We start from the raw sequence: 22,015 nt of genomic DNA, 5'->3' as shown, positions 1-22,015 counted from the left end.
CCGTCTGTTATCATTGTTTAAAGTTAAAAACAAATCATGTTCGTTTACCACGCTGGAGACCAGACCGAAATAAGAACCTAACTACAAATTTATATATATGTATACATCCATCCATTTTCTGAGGCGCTTCCCCTCACTAGGGTCGCGGGCGTGCTGGAGCCTATCCCAGCTATCATCGGACAGGAGGCGGGGTAGACCCTGAACTGGTTGCCAGCCAATCGCAGGGCACATACAAACAAACAACCATTCACACTCACAGTCACACCTACGGGCAATTTAGAGTTGTCAATTAACCTACCATGCATGCTTTTGGGATGTGGGAGGAAAACAGAGTGCCCGGAGAAAACCCACACAGGCACAGGGAGAACATTCTGAGGACCGAGAACCCCGGTCCTCAGAACTGTGAGGCAGCCGCCTATATATATATATATATATATATATATATATATACATATATAAATAAACTGTTTTTATTTATATACTATAAAGACAGGATCATGTCGAATTACACTTTAGTTGAACAAATAATGAAATTCAATGCAGTGAATGTTTTGCGACATCAAGGCCAAAATCGGTATGAACGGTTTAATGTGATTGTGGAAACATTTTTGTCTCCTCCTTAAAGCGACAACGAACTGAAGTCTCTTTTGCGTTTGTAACAAATACTTAATAACCAGATGAATATACGACAGGTTTTCAGAGAGAGACAGCCCCCAATTCAATGCTTTTTACTTTAAAACAGCAACTTCTTTTGAAGAAGAAACAACAACAGAAGGCCCATTTTATTCAGTCTCATCTTACTTTATATAAGAAAACCTTCATATTTACATTTGCATACACTGTTTTACATCTTAACATACATCATGGATACTAAATATAAATACACTGTATAGTGATGACCAGCACTAAAATTACATGTATAAAAAAATAGCTCATTCTATGACAGCACTAGCCAGTTCAATGTCAGGTTCTTAAGTTATATAAAAGTGCACTCAGACATATAGACACTTCAGTCTGGAATAGACAGAGAGATTATATTATTCAATAGGAAGATTCAGTGAAATACTGCATATGAAAACAAGACACAATTTCACATTTGACCACCATACTAATGAATGTAGCCCTTCGGAGTTGACTTTTTGGGATAAAACATTTTCATTTTGTTTTCTTTTCTGGCTGAGTGTCATGGATTATTCAACTAGCAAAAAAAAAAAAAAAAAAAAAAAAGAGACATATCAGTCATTCTGAAACCCATATTAGCTCAATCGAAAGAGTGCTATATTGATGCAAGCATTTCCCTCAACCTAACATTTACACTACTGTGGTTGTGTGACCCCAAGTGAAAAGTGTTATTTGTCTCTCTACAGGTGTGACTCAATTCTGAATTTAAAGCAAGATTGTCTCCATGGGAGCCAACGTTTCAACCTTGCAAGTTCTCGTTCACGTGGTGCTTATTTTGAGTACGGTTTCTGCAGGCAAAGGGAGCCCTGGTGAGGAAGAGGATGGCTGTAGTAGTGTTCGATCAGAGCTGAAAGAGTGGGGAAGGTCACATCACAGTCGAGAAACACCTGGTCACCCTGTGTTATAGAGGATATCAAATTTCACAGTGAAAAGTATCAGTGTGGAAGCTGTAATTTTATGTTTTTGTCATGGTCAAAAAAAAGAAACCAACTGTTTTGTGTACCTCTTCAAACAACCGGTAGTTTCTGGCTTTGCCTATGCTGACATCCCATACCACCAGCACCTGAACATATGATATTTTCTAAAGGATAAATTTTTTTCTGTTTTGAAATTGCAGTCCTTAATTGTTTTTTACCTTGGAGGTTTTGGTTCCAGAGTTTCTAATGCCATAAAGTCCATCTTGCGGAACAACAGAGCTCTCCTTAAATAATCTACAGGATCAAATGTCAACAAAGGTTTGGCAATGGATGCATGTCCATCACATAGAAGAACAAAACATTTCTGTGAATCTATTACTTTTCACATACACAGTGAGAACCAGTTCAAAATTAATATTAAATCATTTACATTAGGTTTACGTCATTATATATATATATATATATATATATATATATATATATATATATATATATATATATTGCACAAGGAGTCTAACAGCACAATTATTATTCAAAATATCTGAGCCATACTTCTCTACAAAGCTGGTTTCCGTCGAGTCAATGAAAATGGACTCTGGCAGATGCATCTGAAAATGAAACATATTCAAAAATGTATGCAATAGCTGTGGTTTACATATGGGTTTATCATGATGGCACTGCATTCAGACGTCTGAGTGCTTGCATGTGAGTATAATTGAAGAATTAACTTACATTTCTAAAAAAAAAAGTGTTATCAATTATGAATAAAGTTGGAAAATAGTGGATTTTAAATGAGAGTTTTATTATTTGACATGGTAAATGGACTGCACTTATATAGCGCTTTATCTACACTATCACAGTGCCCAAAGCGCTTTCCAAAACCTGACATTCACCCATACATTCATACACCAATGGGTGACTGCTGCCATGCCCACTGGGAGCAAATTAGGGTTCAGTGCCTTGCCCAACAACATTTTGACATGCAGACAGTCATAGCTGGGATTTGAACCACCTACCCTTCAATCACCGGACAACCCGCTCTACCCACTGAGCCACATGATAGAATAACATAATGTCGTCAGCAGGGTGGATGTGAACGAGTTCACTTCATAAGGATTGTTCACAGTAATTTAAGTAACATTGGGAATAAATACTGTTAATGTAACGTGTTTTCTCTCTTTCTTACATTATCGTAATCTTCGTCAGAACCGTCTCCTTCTGTACACTCGGTCAAGTCTTGTTTCTTTCTGGACTCCATCGTGGTCGTGTCTTCTGATGAACGGAAACTTTGACCTTCTGGAGCTGCTCTTCTGGTGGGAAAACACATGACACATAGCAAGACTGCTTCCACCAAAATACACCGTAGTTTTAAGAACAGCACAGTATCTCGTTTATTCTTTGGGAAATTTTGTTAAATTTTGAATAGTAGCTGGGGCAGTGTTACAGAGGGCCGTACAGTGGTAAATGCAGCAAGAAGGTGAGCTTCACAGTCACAAGATAATGCGTTCTTGCGTTGGACCTTTCTGTGTTTAATTTGCATGTTCTCCCCTTATGTCGTTTTCTGGTTTCCTCCCACAACAGCAAATTTTTCTGTCTTCTATTCTTTACCATTATTTTATGTACAGTATACTGTATATTAGTCTTCTGACAATACATTATGTATTTGAGTAAGTTTGGATCCTGAGATAAAATAATAAAAACTCTGATCTAGAGCATTCTGATAAACTATAAATTCAGAACATGAATGTTGAGAGATAATTTGAGTTATTTTGGTGATGCTGTAAAAGTGATAATTCTATTAATAAAGATATGATTTACATTCGTATATGATTATTATACATTGCATTTTGTTACTGTGATTGGCTGGCAAGCACTTCAGGGTGTACCCTGCCTCCTGCCCAAAGTCAGCTGAGATGAGTCCTGGGTTCAAATCTCAGCTCAGGCCCTCCTATGTGTGGAGTTTTCATATGCTCTCATGGGTTGCTGCCGGGTACTTTGGCCTTCTCCCATATTCTAAAAACAAGCTTATTAGGTTTATTGAAGACACAAAATTGTTCATAGGTGTGAATGTGAGGGTGGTTGAGTCTTTATACAGTATGTGCACTGTGATTTTGACCGAACTCATGGGATGGACTACAGCTCATTTGCAACCCCAATTAGGACAAAAGATGTAGAAACTGGATGGATGGTGGTATCCAATGTGACAGAAAAGTTAATTACCCATTCGTGACACCACCTGTTACTGAGGTGTCAATTTGAGGTGAAGCGTTTATTCGTTCAAGTGGATGATATACACCCATTGATTAATTGAGGCGCAGCGTCTATTAGAACGGAGGCCAATATTTAAGGTAAAACGAGTGGTACCACCTCAATGACAAATGATTGGACCCTGTAAGGTATTATTATATTATAGCACAGCATAGAATAAATATAATAATATTTGTCCTCTGTATGCAAGTGAAACTTACTTAAGGGGTGTCACTGGCTGTCTGGGCTTGGTTAAAGGCAGTGGAGGCTTGACTGCTGGTGGAGCTTTTTGTGCATTGGTACGCTCATTATGCAGTCCAGTTTGAAGAAGAGGAGATCGAGGTGGGTGGCGGGGTAGCGGTGGGTAGCTGGTGGGTGTCTGAGTCAGCAACACGGGGTACGCCATACGAGGTTTTGGGGTTGGGCCTTCAAAATTTGCAGCATTGGTTACTGGTCGGGCTGGTTTACTGCGGAGGTTACTTGATTGTGCAAGGTGGTTGTTGATCGGAGATAGGTTGGTTACAGCATCACGAGAGCAGTGGTCTGAATCACCGACGATCATTCTGCTCTCTAACTGGTCACACATGGGCAGGGTGGCGGGGGATTGGACTGATGCAGATGATGGAGGCCTCCAGTGTCTTCTGTGAGTCCCTGGCCCCACCACAGACTGTGCCCTGTTTTTAAGAGATCGCTGTGAATTGGGGGGAGGAAGGGGTGGTGGGGTAGGAGAGAGGTGATTGTGCAGCTGGGTGGCAAAGGGGGGAGGAGGAGGTGGACCTTTGTTTGGGTCCTTCAGAATGGGAGGGGGTATGGATGGCAGCGTTCTTTTGGGGTTTACTCCGGTTTGGAATCTGTTGTGTGATGGGACTGGAGGTGGTAGGTCTTTATGAATGTCCGAACAGGATCCTAGATGTCTCTGGGGTATCATTGGAACGGGAGGAGGGGGATAAGAAGGTGGAGGCCCAGTGGGTCGACCTGAGAAAGTAGAACCAACATTTTCAGTTTTACCACATCACCCCCCCCCACACCTTTTTTAAAAGATATTTTTATTGTCAAATTAATAGACACTCAAGCGAGTCAAGATGCATGTAAAGGTAAATGTACACCCTTTAAAGCTTAATTTCAACTTCTTCATGTTTTCCATAACATTAGGAACAGAAATATTCAAATCCACTACAGTATTCCCAGGGCATCGGGAATGAGCCCGACCACGAATAGCAAACATACGCGAGTAATTGATGCCCCCACTAAAAAGGTTACATTTCCTACAGATGCTACAAGATGGCAGCAAAGCCAACTCACTTCAACATACATAGTTCCTTGCATTGTCAGTGTCAAATACATAGATTAATGTGGCCCCCTGCCCCCACTCCCTGCAGTTTAGCCATTTTGTGTCAAACCTAATATTTTTTTTCATCTACTTATAAATCATTTTGATTATGCCACTTCATGACATAAAAAAAAAAAGAATGAAAACAAAATTAACATAAGAAAAGTGTTGACTATTTGCATATGGTCACGTCACATCCTGTCAGTGAACTGTACCACGCATGTGTGATTACGATGCCGAGTGAACTGACGGCTTTCAAACTTGGCATAACATTTGGCGCCGTCACGACAATGTGCGACAATTCATTCTGCACTCTGGTATTTAGGTCACAGGCACACAATGCTGCATAAAATAAAAAGTCAAGTTGCTTCAGCTGGCATTTGAGAGAGCCTTAACCCGAAAATGCACGACTGAGTGGAAGGTCACCGTCGCATATAGAAAAGTGCATAAACCCCCCACTTACAGCTCTTCTAAAGCTAAGCCATATATATATATTTTACCTTATAATGCCTGCCATTGCATACCTGTTTACAATACTTAACCTTAAATGTGTGTATGTGAGTGTGTGTGTGTGTGTAAGTGTGAGAGAGTAGGGCGTGCGCTCGCCTTTTCTAACAATGTGGCAGGATGTTTGTAGGAAGGAATTTATTGAATGTATTAGCTGTTGACATAAAACAAATATTATAAAGCATTTATTGGGGGGCAGCGCTGATCTAATGTCCCCCGGTTAGACCTGCTCATATGCAGATCCTGGTTCCTTGGCACAATGATGCCACAAGATGGCTACAAAACACTACTTAGATATTATGCAGGGCTTTGGGCCGGGCACAAAAATGGCTTCAAGACTTAGATTTACACTTTGGAGATGAATGTGGACATGGGTGTGTTGTTTCTACCTGTACATGTTGGCACACAGTCACTGTCTGGCTTCAGATAGTCTTCGTCATCTTCATCGTCATCATCCTCACCATAATCTACATGCAGAGAGGATAAGGTAGCTCGGCGGCAAATTTGTCCAAAATCAATTTCATCTGCATGTCTTACCAGTGTCTGCATTATTGATTGGGTGTTTAATATCCAAAGGCCTCTCAATGGTTCCATAGAAACTGTCTGCATCTGAATCAGAGTCACTATAGCAACAAAGACAATGTTATCATGAAATGATTATACGCAGAAAGCAAAATGCGTCCTATCTTGCCTTTATTTTTGAGAAATGGAATGGGTTTAATCTGGTTACCTTGGAATATGTGACTCTTTTCTGTCATTGTAATGATCAATCTCCCGTCGCAAGGATCGCATCCATCTCTGTATTACAGCATAAAACAAAACGTTATGCTGGTGTGCATATGCAGTCTGTGTATGTTTAACTTGTTCATCCCTAAATCACGACTCCTTATACAGTATTGTGATTATTCCTACCCTCCTCTCATCTTCACTAGCCGCAGAGAAAAACCATGTCCTGTGTTTTTTACTGAAGTGGATCATCTTAAATGGGAAAACATTGTTGGACGTTGTCTCCTCTGCTGCTCTCATCACTCTGTGGGAGGGGATGAACATAAGTTCACATTGCAACGGTACAAGCTGTTGCTCCTCCACAAACAACAGCTAATTAGCAGAGCATTAAATACATTTAAAATGTCAGATACAAGTCTTATCATCTCTCCGCAAGGATAAAACAGAGAACTCCGCTGCTGACCTATTGTAACCATTTAGAGAGAACGCTCCCTGTGGTGCAGGAGAAGTACTACTTTTAAAGTAGTACACGCAGCCCTTGTGGATGACGATGTACCTCAATGGCCCTGAAAGAAAAGCAAACAATATTCTCTCACTGACACATACACTCAATATTCTGTTCTGATCAAGAGCAAGAGCTACACCATACATGTAATTCTGACTTCACAAATGTAATAACAATGCTTATAGTTTATGGAACTTATTTGATACAGTTCTTGTTATATCCATCCATCCATTCTTTATCCTGTTTAGCCTCACATGGGTCGCGTGTGTGCTGGAGCCTATCCCAGCTGACTTTGGTACCCCCTGAACTGCTTGCCAGCCAATCACAATCTCTTGTAATAACTACGTAATGATGAGGTATGCACCTAATTAGGTACCCGGTGAGTTTGTATATCAGATTTTATATTTAATCCATCCATTGTATACAATGGAAATTAAAATTAATATACTGTGGTGTTTCAAAATAGGGCTTGGCAGGGGTGCCTTTTCCAAAGACCTTCTTGGTCTTTTCCTCTCCAGTCGACATTCCTGTTGGAGGGCTGTCGATTCAAAGCCTTTGAACATAAGCCATTGACTTTCGCCATGGCCAAGACTGCTGTCCTGGTCCATAGCAGCGTCAGCTTTTTGATATAATGGAATATACTACTGACATCCAACAAGTGGCTGGCAAGGACAACGTCATCGCATCTGACCTGTGCCGTAACTGAATCCCTTCACTTGGGCCTGGACTATGCAGCCTTGGCAGTGGACCAAGCTGTGTCTAATGGCCAGCCCCCACCGCACTGCAGCTGGAAGAAGTGGTGTTTGACACTGCCAATGCTACATTATTGTGTGAGGTCTCCACAGGCCAACCACCCCCCATGGTGTCTGTGGCTGGAGGCGTCAGGTTTTTGACATCGTCCATGGCCTCTCACACCGAGGTGATGAAGCTGTTCCGGAATATAGTGGGAAATCTGGTTCAGTCTCCAGCCTGGCCCATGTGATTTCCCATGACTTTGTGTCCTCCCTGAGTCTCCCTCCTGTGAAGTGCAGCTGTTTTGATCTCCAAATCCACCCCCTCATTGTTTTGACTGTGACATGTTCAGTTTTCTATGAGGGGCCGCTGATCTGTTTCACCTTTTTGACCATAGTGAATTCTGGGGGGCTTGTGTAGTGGCCCACAATAGTTAGAAGACATTCACCGAAAGGCTGTGCCTTGAGGACATAGAAGTGGGGCATGACTTCTGGTTCCCGGTGGTGTGTAGAGACTCCTGTTTCTGGGTTAGAAGGAGTGACTGGTTGCCAGGCAGATACACCGATCAAGCCGTTACCAACTGTTGTTATTTTTGGAAAGTGGAGATTAAGCAGCGGCACGGTGGACGACTGGTTAGAGTGTCAGCCTCACAGTTCTGAGGACCCGGGTTCAATCCCGGGCTCTGCTTGTGTGGAGTTTGCATGTTCTCCCCGTGTCTGTGTGGGTTTTCTCCGGGCACTCCGGTTTCCTCGCACATCCCAAAAACATGCATGAATTGGAGACTCTAAATTGCCCGTAGGTGTGAATGTGAGTGCGGATGGTTGTTTGTATATATGTGCCCTGCGATTGACTGGCAACCAGTTCAGGGTGTACCCCGCCTCCTGCCCGATGACAGCTGGGATAGGCTCCAGCACGCCCGCGCCCTAGTGAGGAGAAGTGGCTCTGAAAATGGATGGAGGGATGGATGGATGGAGAGTAAACAGTTGAAACCACTCATTTTTTGACTCCTCTCTCGTCACCCACAGCATCTCCACAACACGTGTATCTTCAATTTAATTTTGAAAATAAATAAATTCTATCAAAATTTACTCACATCTCATGAGACTAAACTGGCTGCCTCCCTTCTTGTGGAGGTATCCTGCTATAGAAACTCCTCCAGGCATAGTAAGAAGATTCTGTGCGCCGATGGCTCGCATTGGCACTGGCCAGCACACCTCCAGAGATGACATAGTTCTGCATGAAAGGAAAGGCAGTTGGGGGAGAATGACAATGAAAGTGAGTCACAGTTTAGTAGCAAAAGGAAAACACAAAGACAAACGAGAGTAACTAGGACATGTTATACTAGTACAGCACTCTGTGAGCACATAGCTCTGTTAAGGTTAAAAGAAATGAAATTGTGGAGCACGCTTTCTGTAATCAGCAATATGTGCTCTGACAAAAACTGGACAGTAGATGGCAACATAAATCCTTTATTGTGAATTCACACCAACACACAAACACAAAACCGTGCTAACTTTCTGTTAAATCCTGGTCCAAACAAAATCCTGTCCTAAAAGCAATGGCCAAAGAAACAACAAAAGTAACTAACTAACACAAATCACAATGTATAAAACAAGTAAAATTACAAGAATGTGCAAACCTCAATTCCAATGAAGTTCGGACTTAATGTAAGATCGTAAAATGTAAATAAAAACAGAATAAAATGATATGTAAATCCATTTCAACCTATATTTAACTGAATACACTACAAAGAAAATATATTTAATGTTCACTGAAAAACTTTGAAAATATTCAATCATTGGGAATTTGATCTGTCACTGATGGTGTAGTGGTAAACTTGCCTGACTTTGGTGCGGGCAGCGTGGGTTCAGTTCCCACTCTAGGACGGTGTGAATGTGAGTGTAGATGGTTGTCTGTGTCTATATGTGCCCTGCGACTGACTGCTGACCAGTTCAGGATGTAGTCTGCCTTTTGCCCGAAGTCAGCTGGGATAGGTTCCAGCACGCCGCGCCTGTGACCCCAGTGAGAATAAGTGGTAAAGAAAATGGATGGATGGAATTTGATCCCTACAATACATTTCAAAACGGCTGGGACAGAGGAATGTAACATCACCTGTCCTTTTAACAACACTCAATACGTATTTGGGAACTGATGACAGTAATTGTTGAAGCTTTGTAAATGGAATTCTTTCCCATTCTTGTTTGATGTACAACTTCAGTTGCTCAACAGTTCGGGGTCTCCGTTGTCATATTTTGGGCTTAATAATGCTGATTGCTGGCAGGCTGGTCTAGTACTTGAACTCTTTTACTACGAAGTCACACTGTCAGAATGTGGCTTGGCATTATCTTGCTGAAATAGGAAGACATGTCCCTCAAAAAGATGTTGCTTGGATGGGAGCATATGTTGCTCCAAAACCTCTATGTACCTTTCAGCATTAATGGTGCCTCAGATGTGCAAGTTACTCATGCAATGGGCACTAACCATCGTAGATGCTGGCTTTTGAACTTTGAGCTGATAACAATCCGGATGGTTCTTTTCCTCTTTGGCCCCGGGACATGATGTTCATGATTTCCAAAAACAATTTGAAATGTGGACTCGTCAGACCACAGCACACTTTCCCACTTTGTGTTATTTCGTCTCAGATGAGCTTGGGCCTAAGAGAAGCCGGAGGCTTTTCTGGGTGTTGTTGATATATGGCCTTCGCGTTGGATGGTAGAATTTTATGCATTTGTGCATATGTAATGACAATCTGTGTTCACTGAAAATGGTTTTCTGAAGTGTTCCTGAGCCCACATGGCAATACCCTTTACCAGTGATGCCGTTTTTTATTGCAGTGCTGCTTGAGGGATGGAAGGTCAAAGGCATTCAATGTCGGTCTTCGGGCTTGCCGCTTACGTACAGAGATTTCATCAGATTTCTGAACTCTTTTGATGATATTATGGGCTGTAGATGATGAAATCCCTAAATTCATTGCAATTGTACGTTCAGAAAGGTTGTTCTTAAACTCTTGGACTGTTCGCTCCCATGCTGTAGCTGTTCACAAAGAGGTGAACCTCGCAACATCCTTTCTTATGTACAGCTGAACCTTTTGAGGATCCTCCTTTTACACCCAATTGTGAGACTCACCTGTTTCCAATTAACCCGTTTACCTGTGGATTGTTCCAAACAGGTGTTTTTTTTAGCATTCCTCACCTTTCCCAGTGTTTTCCTATGCCCCTGTTCCATCTTTTTGGCATCAAATTCAAAATGAGAGAATATTTGTTAAAAAATAAAAACAAAAACAATCATGTTAATCAGTTTGCACACTATATGTCTTTGTAGTTTATACAATTGAATATAGGTTGAAAAGGATTTGCAAAACATTCTCTTCTGTTTTATTTATGTTTTACACAATGTCGCAACTTCACTGGAATTGGGGTTTGTACTGTTTTTTTCTGAGTCAAATGAAGAAAAGACAAAATAAATTAATCAAACATAAAAATCAAGGAGGGGCATATTTTTTGTTGTTTGGTACTGTGGTCAGCATTTCAGTTAGTAGATGTTCGATTATTCCCCTTAGTACAACACTAGTGTCAATACAGGAATACAATTAATAGTTATTCAATTCCCTAAAGTTGATGGAACAAATATAGTCAAACGTCCAGCCCTAGCTGCAATAATGTTTTTCATTAGTAAGCTTCTTCAATTTAAAGTCACTTATTATTCTGAGTCAGAGAAAGAAGAGCCCAAATACTGTATAATCCCCCTGTGTAAACATACAGGGTGGCTAGGGATAAGTGTACAGTATGAAACTGAGACATAGGAATACATGCACTGTGCCAAGCAAAATAAATTAAACAAACAAACAAACAAACAAAACAAAAACAAAAACAAGCAAAAAAACAAGTGCTGTCAAAAAATTACTGGCACCACATTCCACTGACAGACTAACCCCATTCATTCTAACGCACCTTTACTCACCTTGTGATAACTGCTAATAGAACATCAAATGTTAGCTGCAGCATGTTTGGCACATCCTTCTTTATGCCAAATGAACACTATAAACAATGATCTCACTCCTTCTTTGCACCATGTGAGCAAGTGAGACCTGTTCTGTTTTTCTGCCTACCTCCTGTCGAGGTTTGTTTTGATGCTCTTCCCTGCGTCGCTGTCACTCAGCAGATTGACAGTTGAGGCAAGCACCGTGCACGCCAATGTGGGCAGCAGATCTATGGCAGGACCTTTTAATGGACCCACATGAAGTCCACTAGACTCCTTTTGCTTTTCCCCTTGCTCTCTTGAGGTTGACATAGTCAATTTCTCTCTTACTGGAAACGTTTTCCATGCATGCTCTCCCCTGCACACTCAAGCTGAGATAGTGTCTTGACTTCAGTAGACAAACAATCTGAGTTCAAACAGGAAATATTCATGCCCTGAGTCTTGAGGTTTCATGTAAAGTGTGTGTGTGTGAGTGTGTGTCATGCGTGTGTGTCTGGCGAGTGCTTGTCTGTCCAAATAAACATTCTAAGACAAGCCCTTCATCCTCAAACGAGTTTATGGGTAACTTCCAGTTTATCAGCAGTCCCCAGAGGTTGAAGGGTGGATGATAATGTGATGATGATGTGTGTGTAGTCCAAGAATGAAGGCATCTACTCCCTTTCACCGTGACAGTACAGAACTGTACAAATGTTTGCCTTTTTGGTGTGCTGCAATCCAGCTGCATTCTTAAATACGAACGCGTGATAGTATGATGACATTAAATAGTTTTTATAGCGGTGGCATTAGGTACAAATAACAACGTGTTATTGTTATCCCTGACAGTGTCAGTCAAAAGTCAACATTGTGTTATGTTTGTGGAGGCAGTTTAAGGTTTTGATGTGGGTGTACCTTATGGAGAGTCACACAACATGTAGTCACGTCTAACATTTTTTGGGTATGTATTTAGAGTAATTAATTAAGACAACAAGAGTCAAACTAAGGAAGGAGTTCATACTAACATCACGTGAGACATCAGCAAATCCGAAGGTTTGAAGGGTTAACTATAGAATTATGTTTTGCAATGCCACAACAGAAGAGCACCATTGCTGGCAAAGAGGAAAAGTGTGAGGAAAAATAACTCAACTCATTCAATATAAGAAATGCTATTATTCGATTTGAATCACATTAATAATTTTGTTGTAATTATTAATTATGCTATCATTATATTTTATCAAGCAGGAGCTAACAGTAATAAACATATTATACACTAACAACACTTATTAAGTCCTCTATTAACACTAAGGCACCACTAGGTGACAGTATCACTCTTCAAATACCTTCAGTTGTCAGTGGTATTTTATTTGTTTTAATTATACACGTTATCTTGTTAATTGTTTAAATGTTTCAATGTAAAAATTTTACCTAAACAGAATTTAGAATGTGAAAATCTGAAACAAGTTTACTTCATTTTCAGTGGGAACAAGTGCTCAACGGTGCCTCAGAAGGGATTCAGTTTAACGCCACTCAATCACTTTATGTTAAGAGAAACAAATACACCCAGCATCACTAAAGCATTACGTAATCAAAGCCTAAGTCCTATTTAAATGCACTCAGAGCATAGTTATAGTACGAGTAACCTTGTGATTTGACATGCTGATAACTTTTTGGCTAAAAGTGAAACAATGAGTCAAGCCTCAGGAATGATGGGCAAGGCACTCTAATGCAGGCTGAAACGGAACGCAGATATAAGACGAAAACCCAGTCAATCATCAGGGTGGAGTGGCTGCAAGATGACACACAGAGGATATGTGTGTTGTGTTCAGTGGCGTGAACACCACCACTATCATCATCTCTTTGTGGCAGTGGTCTGGGTTCTCCTGCTGTTTATCAACTGGAGGACTGGATTTCCTGCCCCCCTCAGTTGAGTTCCAGCAAATCCAACCCACCCAACACAAAATGTTATGAAGCTCACACAGCTAACTCACATTTAGCTATATAGCTGCTGTCTTAATACCTTTCGGATTTCAAGGTTACTTTTTGCCAATGCTCTACTCCGCAGGTGTCAAACTCAAGGCCCGGGGACCAGATTTGGCCTGCCATATCATTTCATGTGGCCCGCGTAAGCAAATCATTTATGTCTACTTCATTTTCTTCTGGACCAAAATTTAAAATTGTCTTCACTTTTAATAACACATTTTAAAACAAGAAATTTAGGAACGATGCGGGCATGCGGATGCGTTTAATGTTTGGACCATTTTTAACCGTACAAAAACCAAGCTGATATTGAAAAACTGAGACAAAATGTTGGTGTAAAATGCCCCAAAACATGCATGGTAGGTTAATTGAAGACTCTAAATTGCCCGTAGGTGTGGATGTGAGTGTGAATGGTTGGTTATTTCTATGTGCCCTGCGACTGGCTGGCGACCAGTTCAGGGTGTACCCCGCCTCTCGTCCGAAGATAAACAGTACAGAAAATGGATGGATGGATGTGGAAAACCCCATTCCAAAACTAGGGCATTCGCCAACAACGTTCCACTTTATATGTATGTGAGGCGATAATACATATACAATGGTTCAACAGTCATAACGGCCCTCTGAGGGAAACATAACTACAGTGTGGCCTATGACAAACATTAGTTTGACACCACTGCCTACTCTACTGAAAGCAACCAACCATCCATTTTCTATACTGCTAATCCTCACTCACATAGTGACAATTTAGTCTTCAATGACACTAACATACATGTTTTTTCAGAACTATGAGGCAGACAAAATCATCACAAAGTAATAATAAAATTGATTTAACAGATTCGGTAACGCTTGACATTCATTGTTTACACTATTTATTTCTATGGAAGTTGTTTGATTAATTACATTAATTTTGACTGGCACCACGGTTGGCATATCTGTTTCACAGTTCTGAGGATGCGGGTTCAAATCTGGCCTTGCCTGTGTGGAGTTTGCATGTTCTCCCTGTGCATGCGTGGGTTTTCTCTTGGTACTCCGTTTTACTCCCACATCTCAAAAACATACACGGTTGGTTAATTGAAGATTCTAAATTGTCTGTAGGTGTGAATGTGCGTGTGAATGGTTGTTTGTTAATGTGCCCTGCGATGGGCTGGCGACGAATTCACTGTGTACCCCGCCTCTCGCCCAGAGTGAGCTGGGATAGGCTCCAGCACCCCAGCGACCCTACTGAGGATAAGCGATACGGAAAATGGATGGATGGCATTCATTTTGAAAATGAAAGAGAATACATGAGACAATAGTTAGCAAATTGTTCTTTTGCCCAATGTACTGTACCAGATGAGGTCACTTCCTCCTCCAAGAGGATGTAGTGAATGAGTAGTAGTTTCAACCCTCTGTCAGTGGGGAGGATGGGTGTGAAATTTTATTTGTCTTCCTGCCTGGTGCTCTTTCGTTAAAAAAAACCCCCCAAAAAAACCTGCCTTACATTGGTATTACTTCCTTCAGTATCCACTACAATAGTGAATACCAAGGCATACAGTTGAATGTCAATAAACTAGAATATCATGGAAAACTTCGCTACCGAAGTTCAAAAAGTGAAACTCGTGTATTATTTTAAAAAAAGAAATATTTTACTCTGTGTGTAGCAGAGTAAAATATTTCTCTCTCTCTCTCTTTTTTTTTTTTTTTTACAGCAAACGAAAACCCAAATTTCAATATCTTGACAGGAGAAACAAATTAAATGATTTTCTCATATAGGTATTAGGTAAGAATTGGCCTTCTGGAAAGTATTTTTATGTTTGTTATTTTTTTAAGTGTTCAATTAATCTGTATAATATGAGTTTTCGTCTTTTGAATTGAATGCTGAAATAAATCAACTTTTTTACAATATTTTAATTAATTGAGCTGTACATGCACTGAAAAAATTATAACAACGGTGTCATTCGTTTAATTAATTAATTTTCTCTCTCTTTTTCTTTTTTTTGGCCTGTTCGGCTGTTAGGTCAGGCAGAATGGAGGATCTGTATCTCTTTTATGCCGGAACAGTTTTACTGTGTCACAGCGACGCTTTTAAGCTGCCGCTGTGGTTTCTTAGCATTATAATGGCTATTTATTGAGAATCAGAGTCGATCAGTCGAACAGAATAAGGTTTCTACAGGGGAGTGAGAAAAGAAGACAACAAAAGACAAATCACTAACTGTAAACAAAATGAGGAAAGTGTTGTATGGAGCAGTAGTGCTATACACTGTGAGGGAAGAACAGGACAAGATATGACAGGACAAGGACAGGAGAAGAAGCATGCAGGACAAGGGTTGTGAACCGGTTGTACAACTGAAGTGTGGTGGGAGTGGCTATGTAAATTATTAACGTCTACAGGACAAGAGTGTGAGTGAGGGGATACCCAAGCAATTCGCATATTAATGAGTTATTTGTCGCAATAAGTGAGTGGCCCCACACCCAGCAAAAAGGTTCTAGGGGTTTGTGCCTGCGTACACATGCAAGGGAATTGACACCGTTTCGCATGCACAATGACTGACAGAAGTGTCGTGTAATTGTTGTGCCTGCACCGCGGTGGCTGAGAACCCCACCTAGTCAATCGAGAGGCGGGATCAGGAGTCCACCCAAGAGCAGCCCGGCGGACGGGACATGTCCCACACTGTGGGAGCCAGGGCGGTATGCCGGGCCCACCGAGGCCCCCCGACAACCGGTCACCCAGTGGGGGCCGCAAGGACCTTGTAAACTAAGTTGGCAAGTGCTAACGTTTTGGCTAACCCTACTAATGTTTGTTCCTACATTCGAAAATGGTTTGCATGAAATAAAATACTTTAAATTAAACTTTCAGGATGCACTAAATGCATATTTTTTATTCAATCAACGCTAAAATATTAACTGTGATGGAATACTTATTTTTTTTAAGTTATCCAAGTTTTACATTTTTTCAGTTTGCATAATGTATCTGATCAAAAATGCAACACTATCTAAGACTGCAAAAAAAAAAAAAAAAAAAGACAAAGTAGACCCCACTTACATGACATCCCTTTTTTCCTGAAAACACATCCCGACCCTTGGCTTGGAGCTCCCCACAGTTGACTTCCTCACGGATGGAACATACATGCCGCAGGCAACAAATCCCAGTATAGCATTGTTTTTCCCCTCACGTAGCTTGATGGAGGTTGAAAGTATAGTAGAATTGTGCAAGAGTCAGGTAGGTTGAGTCTGTTTTTGAGAAAAGTGGCGGAAGAAGACCAGTTTGTCAATTGTTGCGCGATGATAGAAAGTATGTCAAGAAGTACATATGGAAGGTCAAAGTAAGAAGAATAGGTCAATGAGTTGTGTCTTCCCTGAATTCTGCAGAGGGTGTTTGAAGTCTTCAAACTCTGTCTGTTATTTCCTGCGGGGGTTTCCTTGGGATTGGTAGGCTGCCTGAAGCGTTTTCCTTCCTGCCTCGTCTTAGTCACGATGTGATTGGTTCGCGGAATGAATCCACACCTCTACACAAACATGGCTTTCACGGGGACACAAAGGACCTGAGAGAGATGGGGGTTTCCATCCTTTACGACCAGAAAACCTGTTGTAAACCAACATAGCCGTTCCTTTAAGGTACCTCGTCATAGAATATATGTGGATATGTGCCGCAAGTGTCCTTGACTCTGTCAACTTGAATAAGGATACTTAGGTTTTGTATGTAATTACGATACACTGACACATCTTCCAGGGCAGCAAACCTCGCAATGAAGGTTTGACAAATCTCACAGCATTGCACTCTACTTGACTTCCAACTTCCTTCCTGACCCTGAACCTTGCCAATGGACAGACAACTTGAGTCTTTTGGACATTTTAGACGATAAGTAAACAGGAGAAAAGAAGACCAAGGAAGCAACTGTGAATGACAAGACTTATTGTCAGTTGTTCATCAGAATTGCATTACTCCAAACAGTGGTGAAACTAATTTAGACAAAATGATGGGCTCTTACAAGGGTAAAAAGAGGTGTATATAGTATAACTGAAAAAGTCTTCTTACAAATTAAGAACACATCCAGCCATCCATCCATTTTCCAAACAGTTTATCCTCACTCGAGTCACACTGTCTAGACAATCAACGACCTATTTAACATAAAAATTTTAAACACGTCTTTGTTAATTAACTAATGTTAATGTATTTCTATTGCCATTAACCATATCTTTAATTCAGTTAATTTTCACAAACCATGCAACGACTGTACAGGGAGCAGTGTTACAGAAAAACAAAACTAATGTTTCATCTAACTTGACTAACAACTAGCCATAAAATAATAATAATTTTAAAAAAAAAACTGTAAACAATGTTGCTTGTACTTACATATAAGGGACTGATTTAAAGCTATACACGAATACTAAATATAGCTATCGTACAGCAACACACAGCAGACACTGAAATGTCTGACATTTTAGAGTGTGACTACTTCCTGATACAATAAGTTACACATACCACAAACCACAAGGCCTTTCTCTGTCAGCAAGCATACTGTCAATATAAGTTGTGAAAAATGAGCGATTGTTTGTGAGGCGTCTAGTATACATCCTTTACATTACTTTACATTCCTGCTGCATACATTCATTCCATCCTTAAATAACCCTATGTCATGAAACATGATTAGTATGACGGTGCTTATGCTATTATTACTATATTTATCTATATATAAGCATTTATTAAAACAGACTGATTAGCAAATGTAGTTTTAAATGAGTCTGGATATCCTGTCAGTAATATGTCCACTGCATACACCAACTAGGCAATAGTTCTGGTGAGAATACAGGCCAGAATTGTTGTACAAACAACATTCTTCTCACAACATTATCATCAGTGCTTACCCTGCACACTGCTTACTGACTGCTTGGATATGTCTTGACTTACAACAAAACAAACTGCAACATGTTATAAAAATGAAAATTTTAAGACCTTGAAAAAGACCATTTGGTGGATGACCCTAAATATGATTATGATGATTATTATATCTATTTATGTATTTATTCAATCAATTATAGAAGTTCTATTTATTGTCAGAGAAACACAGACCTTTTGTGAAAGTATGAATACAATATGAGTATTTCATCTCAGAGTAAAGGAATATTAAAAACATTTTGGCTAGTCACTAGGTTTATTAAAGAAGAAATAAGTTGTTTATAATGTCACCTTTTGATTTGAGTAATCGACAACACTGTTGGAAACGTAGTATATTCAGTATAACAACTACACAACAAAGAAATTAAAACAAACTTTTTATAGACTCACCTGCACCTGGCTGACTTATTTTTAAAAAGTACCATATATTCATCTATTGAAAAGCAGACATTTGCAAACAGTGTTTAATAAGGTGTCCTGTCATAAATAAGCATTTAACTAGATTTAACACATGTAGTTATGGCAATGAAAGCGACCTGATAGTACCAGCGTTTTTTTTTTTTTTAAACTGAAAATAAACACTCACAAACAAAGTGACTAATTGGCTTGTTTTTAGAAAATGTTTACTTTCGAGCTATTATTGTTATTATTAACATAAAATAAGTAGACAGAAATTTTGCCAGGGGAAGAAGTTACTTTTTAAAAATACTCTACTGGCAATTTTTTTTTTTTTTTTTTACAAGATACGTCTAATTTTAATTAGTTTTGGCTAAAAATAACATATTCCTGGTTTTTGCGGACCATCCTCTTAAAAAAAAAAAACCCACCATGAACACGCCCTATCTTGGCATAAGATACCTTTCACGGAGACAATTCATATCGTATAAGATACACTGGGCACAAACTCTTTGCTGTTCCATTAGCTAGCGATAGCTCAAAGTGCCTAGCTTATTAGCTATGCAGTACACACCATTACAAGCCGACACATAACAGAGCAATTCAAGAGGAGGCATTGAAGGATCGCCGTGTGGTCAACTATCATTTCATAGATTGTGTCAAGGTTGTAAATCAAGCTTTAACTAGTCATTAGCGTTAACACAGCTGGAAATGTGTGTAGCTGTTCTTTGTCATAGATCAGAAGATTATACGCTAGCCTGGCTAACCAACGTGCCTACCTGGCGGCCATATTGGGAAGGTCGGTGTGCCATTAAAAGGCAATACACAGACATTGAAATTAAGTCATAATTTGCTAATTTCTCAACCGATTGAGGAAAATTTCATAGAGTGGCCTAAGGCGAATTTCGGGTGGGCTTGAGCCCACCCAAAATCGGGCTGGCCTTGCCACTGGGGCCTACAGCACTCAGGTGAACTTTCCTGAAGCAGTTTCTGATATTCCTTGTGGAAAACCTCATCCATGCAACTCAACTGTTTCATTACGTTACTGGGTGGCCCATTTCAGACAATCTCTCATGTGAAGACACCTGCTGTGGCAATCCTGGTTGCCCGGTGTGGTTATACAGTACATCTGTCTTGTCTGTGCTTGTGAAAACTAAACTTTAGACTGGATTTCCACTACGTGTATATGTGTGTGGATGAATTTGGATATACAGTAAATCTTGGTAGTGTCAAGGTGTGGCAGGTGGGGGTTATGTTTTTTTCATTTTCAGTCTGACCTCAAAGGACTGAATAACTACCATATGTCAAATGCAAAAGGTAAGCAGAGCTGCACTGAGTTTCGTTAGCTGCGCGGATTAGCGTCAGCTAACAGCGTTAGCGTCTGATAATTAACAATTGCTTGACTGCTCGGTCGAGTTGTCGACACGCACGTCTGCTGTATGATGCTCCACATACATCTGGAGCAAGTCATATTTAAGTAAGTAATTTTTGGGGTAAATTGTAGTTGAAACAGTAGTTTTAATATAATGTATTTTTTTATTTTTACTTGGGCTTTTTTTTTTTTTAAAGAAGACGGCGTACTTGTACTCTGTTACATTGAGCTACATACTGTTTCCTACTTTTATTTGTATTAATCTATTATTGCTTGTGCGATCTAAGGTTTATTATTCTAAAGTAACAGTACTGTCATTTGAGTACAATTTGTGGCTACTCTAGCCGCCTCTGCTCACTTGAAAGGGTAAATATTAAGAATTAAATAAAAAAAATGATATAAGGACTAAAACATAACAAACAAACAAAGCTCAGATAATCAATCAATCCAATGTGTTTAATTAAAACTGTTTAATTAAAACTTGTGTATGACAGATGAGGAAGATGCTACCACTGAAAATAATTGCAGTCTTGCAGTTCAAAGTTATTTTTTAGTTAGCATGAACTATGTACTGTGAATCCAGCCTTAATCTATTGTTTTATTGTCTATTATTTCAAATGATTTATTATTTATATTTATTATCTGTCGTCATCACTCGGAAAAAAGGTTTTGGTTTGATTCAGGTTTTTTTTTTTTTTTTTTGTCATCACTTAATTGCCTTTGAAAGTAAAACAATCAGACTGGGCCCATAAAGATCAGAATGCACAGGATTTTGGGGACTCAAATACTTCAATTTTCCATCAGTTTAAAGAAGCAGCTATTTTAAATTTGTTTAATGTATCCCACTGAGCTACTAGCGCCTTTGTAATATGACTGACACCAAATGCTATCATGCATAAGGACGAAAGGATCAGGCAGAGTGTAATTACTGTTTCCCACTGAAATCACTATATCAAGCTCATTCAAGCCAGAAATCCAAATTTACATAAAATAAATAAATAAATAGGTAGTTTTTGAAGTTGTGTGCAAAATAGAACATACTGTAATCCCTTTTTCTAACAGTGTCTTCAAATGTGTTTTGTAGTGACAATAATAATTAGGACCTGCAAAGAGTTTACCCAACATTTTTCTACCATGCAAATCAGAAGAAAGGTCTGACTTACTCCCACAGATGTGACATGTTTTCTTTATAAGCGAGAAGTATTGTAGAAGCATTGAAGAAAGTACCATTTAAAAGTCTAAAAGTCCTGAATGAATATGGTAAATGAGGTTTTCATTTTTAAAGTAACTTACCCATCTAGTTTCGCGTCAGTTGTGCAGCTCCTCTGCGTGTGTCATTGCAGCTCTCAGTCCTGCGGAGTTCCAGCCCAGATCACTTCCTGACACGACTTTTCAGAGCTACTGTATACAGTGTCACGGCAGCCTCCATTCCCCGAGAAGAAAAAATAGCTACAGTTGTCACTCAGACGGTTAAACAATTACACCAACAAAAAGAAACACGGTTCCATTGAATGCCCAAATCCCTACAAAGAGTGTACTGGTTTGACAGTAGCCAGGCTTCAGAACTTACTTCCCCTTTAGAGAAAACACCCTCAAACATCTGGTCAGTAATTATGTCATAAACACCCACACTAAGAGATTCAAGTTAAATAACCCCAGACATCAAGATTAAACTATTTGTTTTATTAGAAGTGATATGTTATTTCCAACAGTAGGTAAAAATTCTACTTGACTAAATGTATTCTCTCAGACGAGACTGCATTTAACAGCCACTGGTGCTGGATAAGCTGCCCAC

At 39.8% G+C, this 22,015-nt stretch overlaps 1 protein-coding gene across 5 annotated transcripts; it reads right to left on the bottom strand.

Annotated features, from left to right (window-relative positions):
• Window positions 1–795: 795 nt before the first annotated feature.
• On the bottom strand, window positions 796–21,748 carry sh3bp2 (SH3-domain binding protein 2). 5 transcript variants are annotated; one of them, XM_061699394.1, is made up of 14 exons: window positions 21,514–21,748; window positions 16,599–17,138; window positions 8,739–8,878; window positions 6,872–6,974; window positions 6,595–6,712; window positions 6,413–6,480; window positions 6,220–6,305; window positions 6,072–6,149; window positions 4,067–4,820; window positions 2,785–2,908; window positions 2,151–2,206; window positions 1,817–1,892; window positions 1,685–1,744; window positions 796–1,577 (listed from the first exon to the last, which is right to left on the bottom strand). In XM_061699394.1, exons 2-14 carry the CDS (start codon window positions 16,682–16,684, stop codon window positions 1,452–1,454), a joined length of 1,875 nt encoding a protein of 624 aa, XP_061555378.1. In that variant the 5' UTR covers window positions 16,685–17,138; window positions 21,514–21,748; the 3' UTR covers window positions 796–1,451. The 5 variants fall into 5 exon arrangements, with proteins under 5 accessions (XP_061555378.1, XP_061555380.1, XP_061555377.1 ...); XM_061699396.1 differs by lacking the exon at window positions 16,599–17,138; XM_061699393.1 differs by lacking the exons at window positions 16,599–17,138; window positions 21,514–21,748 and adding an exon at window positions 11,754–12,063 and having other exon boundaries at window positions 2,785–2,905.
• Between the last annotated feature and the right edge of the window lie 267 nt (window positions 21,749–22,015).

This window comes from Phycodurus eques, chromosome 15, assembly GCF_024500275.1.
Source record: "Phycodurus eques isolate BA_2022a chromosome 15, UOR_Pequ_1.1, whole genome shotgun sequence".
NCBI classification, from domain to species: domain Eukaryota; kingdom Metazoa; phylum Chordata; class Actinopteri; order Syngnathiformes; family Syngnathidae; genus Phycodurus; species Phycodurus eques.
This window is presented reverse-complemented; position numbering and strand designations above follow the sequence as displayed.

Coding starts and splice junctions, on each gene's coding strand:
- sh3bp2 (XM_061699392.1), bottom strand. CDS start 11,935: ATGTCAACCTCAAGAGAGCAAGGGGAAAAGCAAAAGGAGTCTAGTGGA. Junction 8,879..11,753: donor AAAACAAACCTCGACAGGAG/GTAGGCAGAAAA, acceptor CCTTTCATGCAG/AACTATGTCATCTCTGGAGG. Junction 6,150..6,219: donor AATCAATAATGCAGACACTG/GTAAGACATGCA, acceptor CTCTGCATGTAG/ATTATGGTGAGGATGATGAC.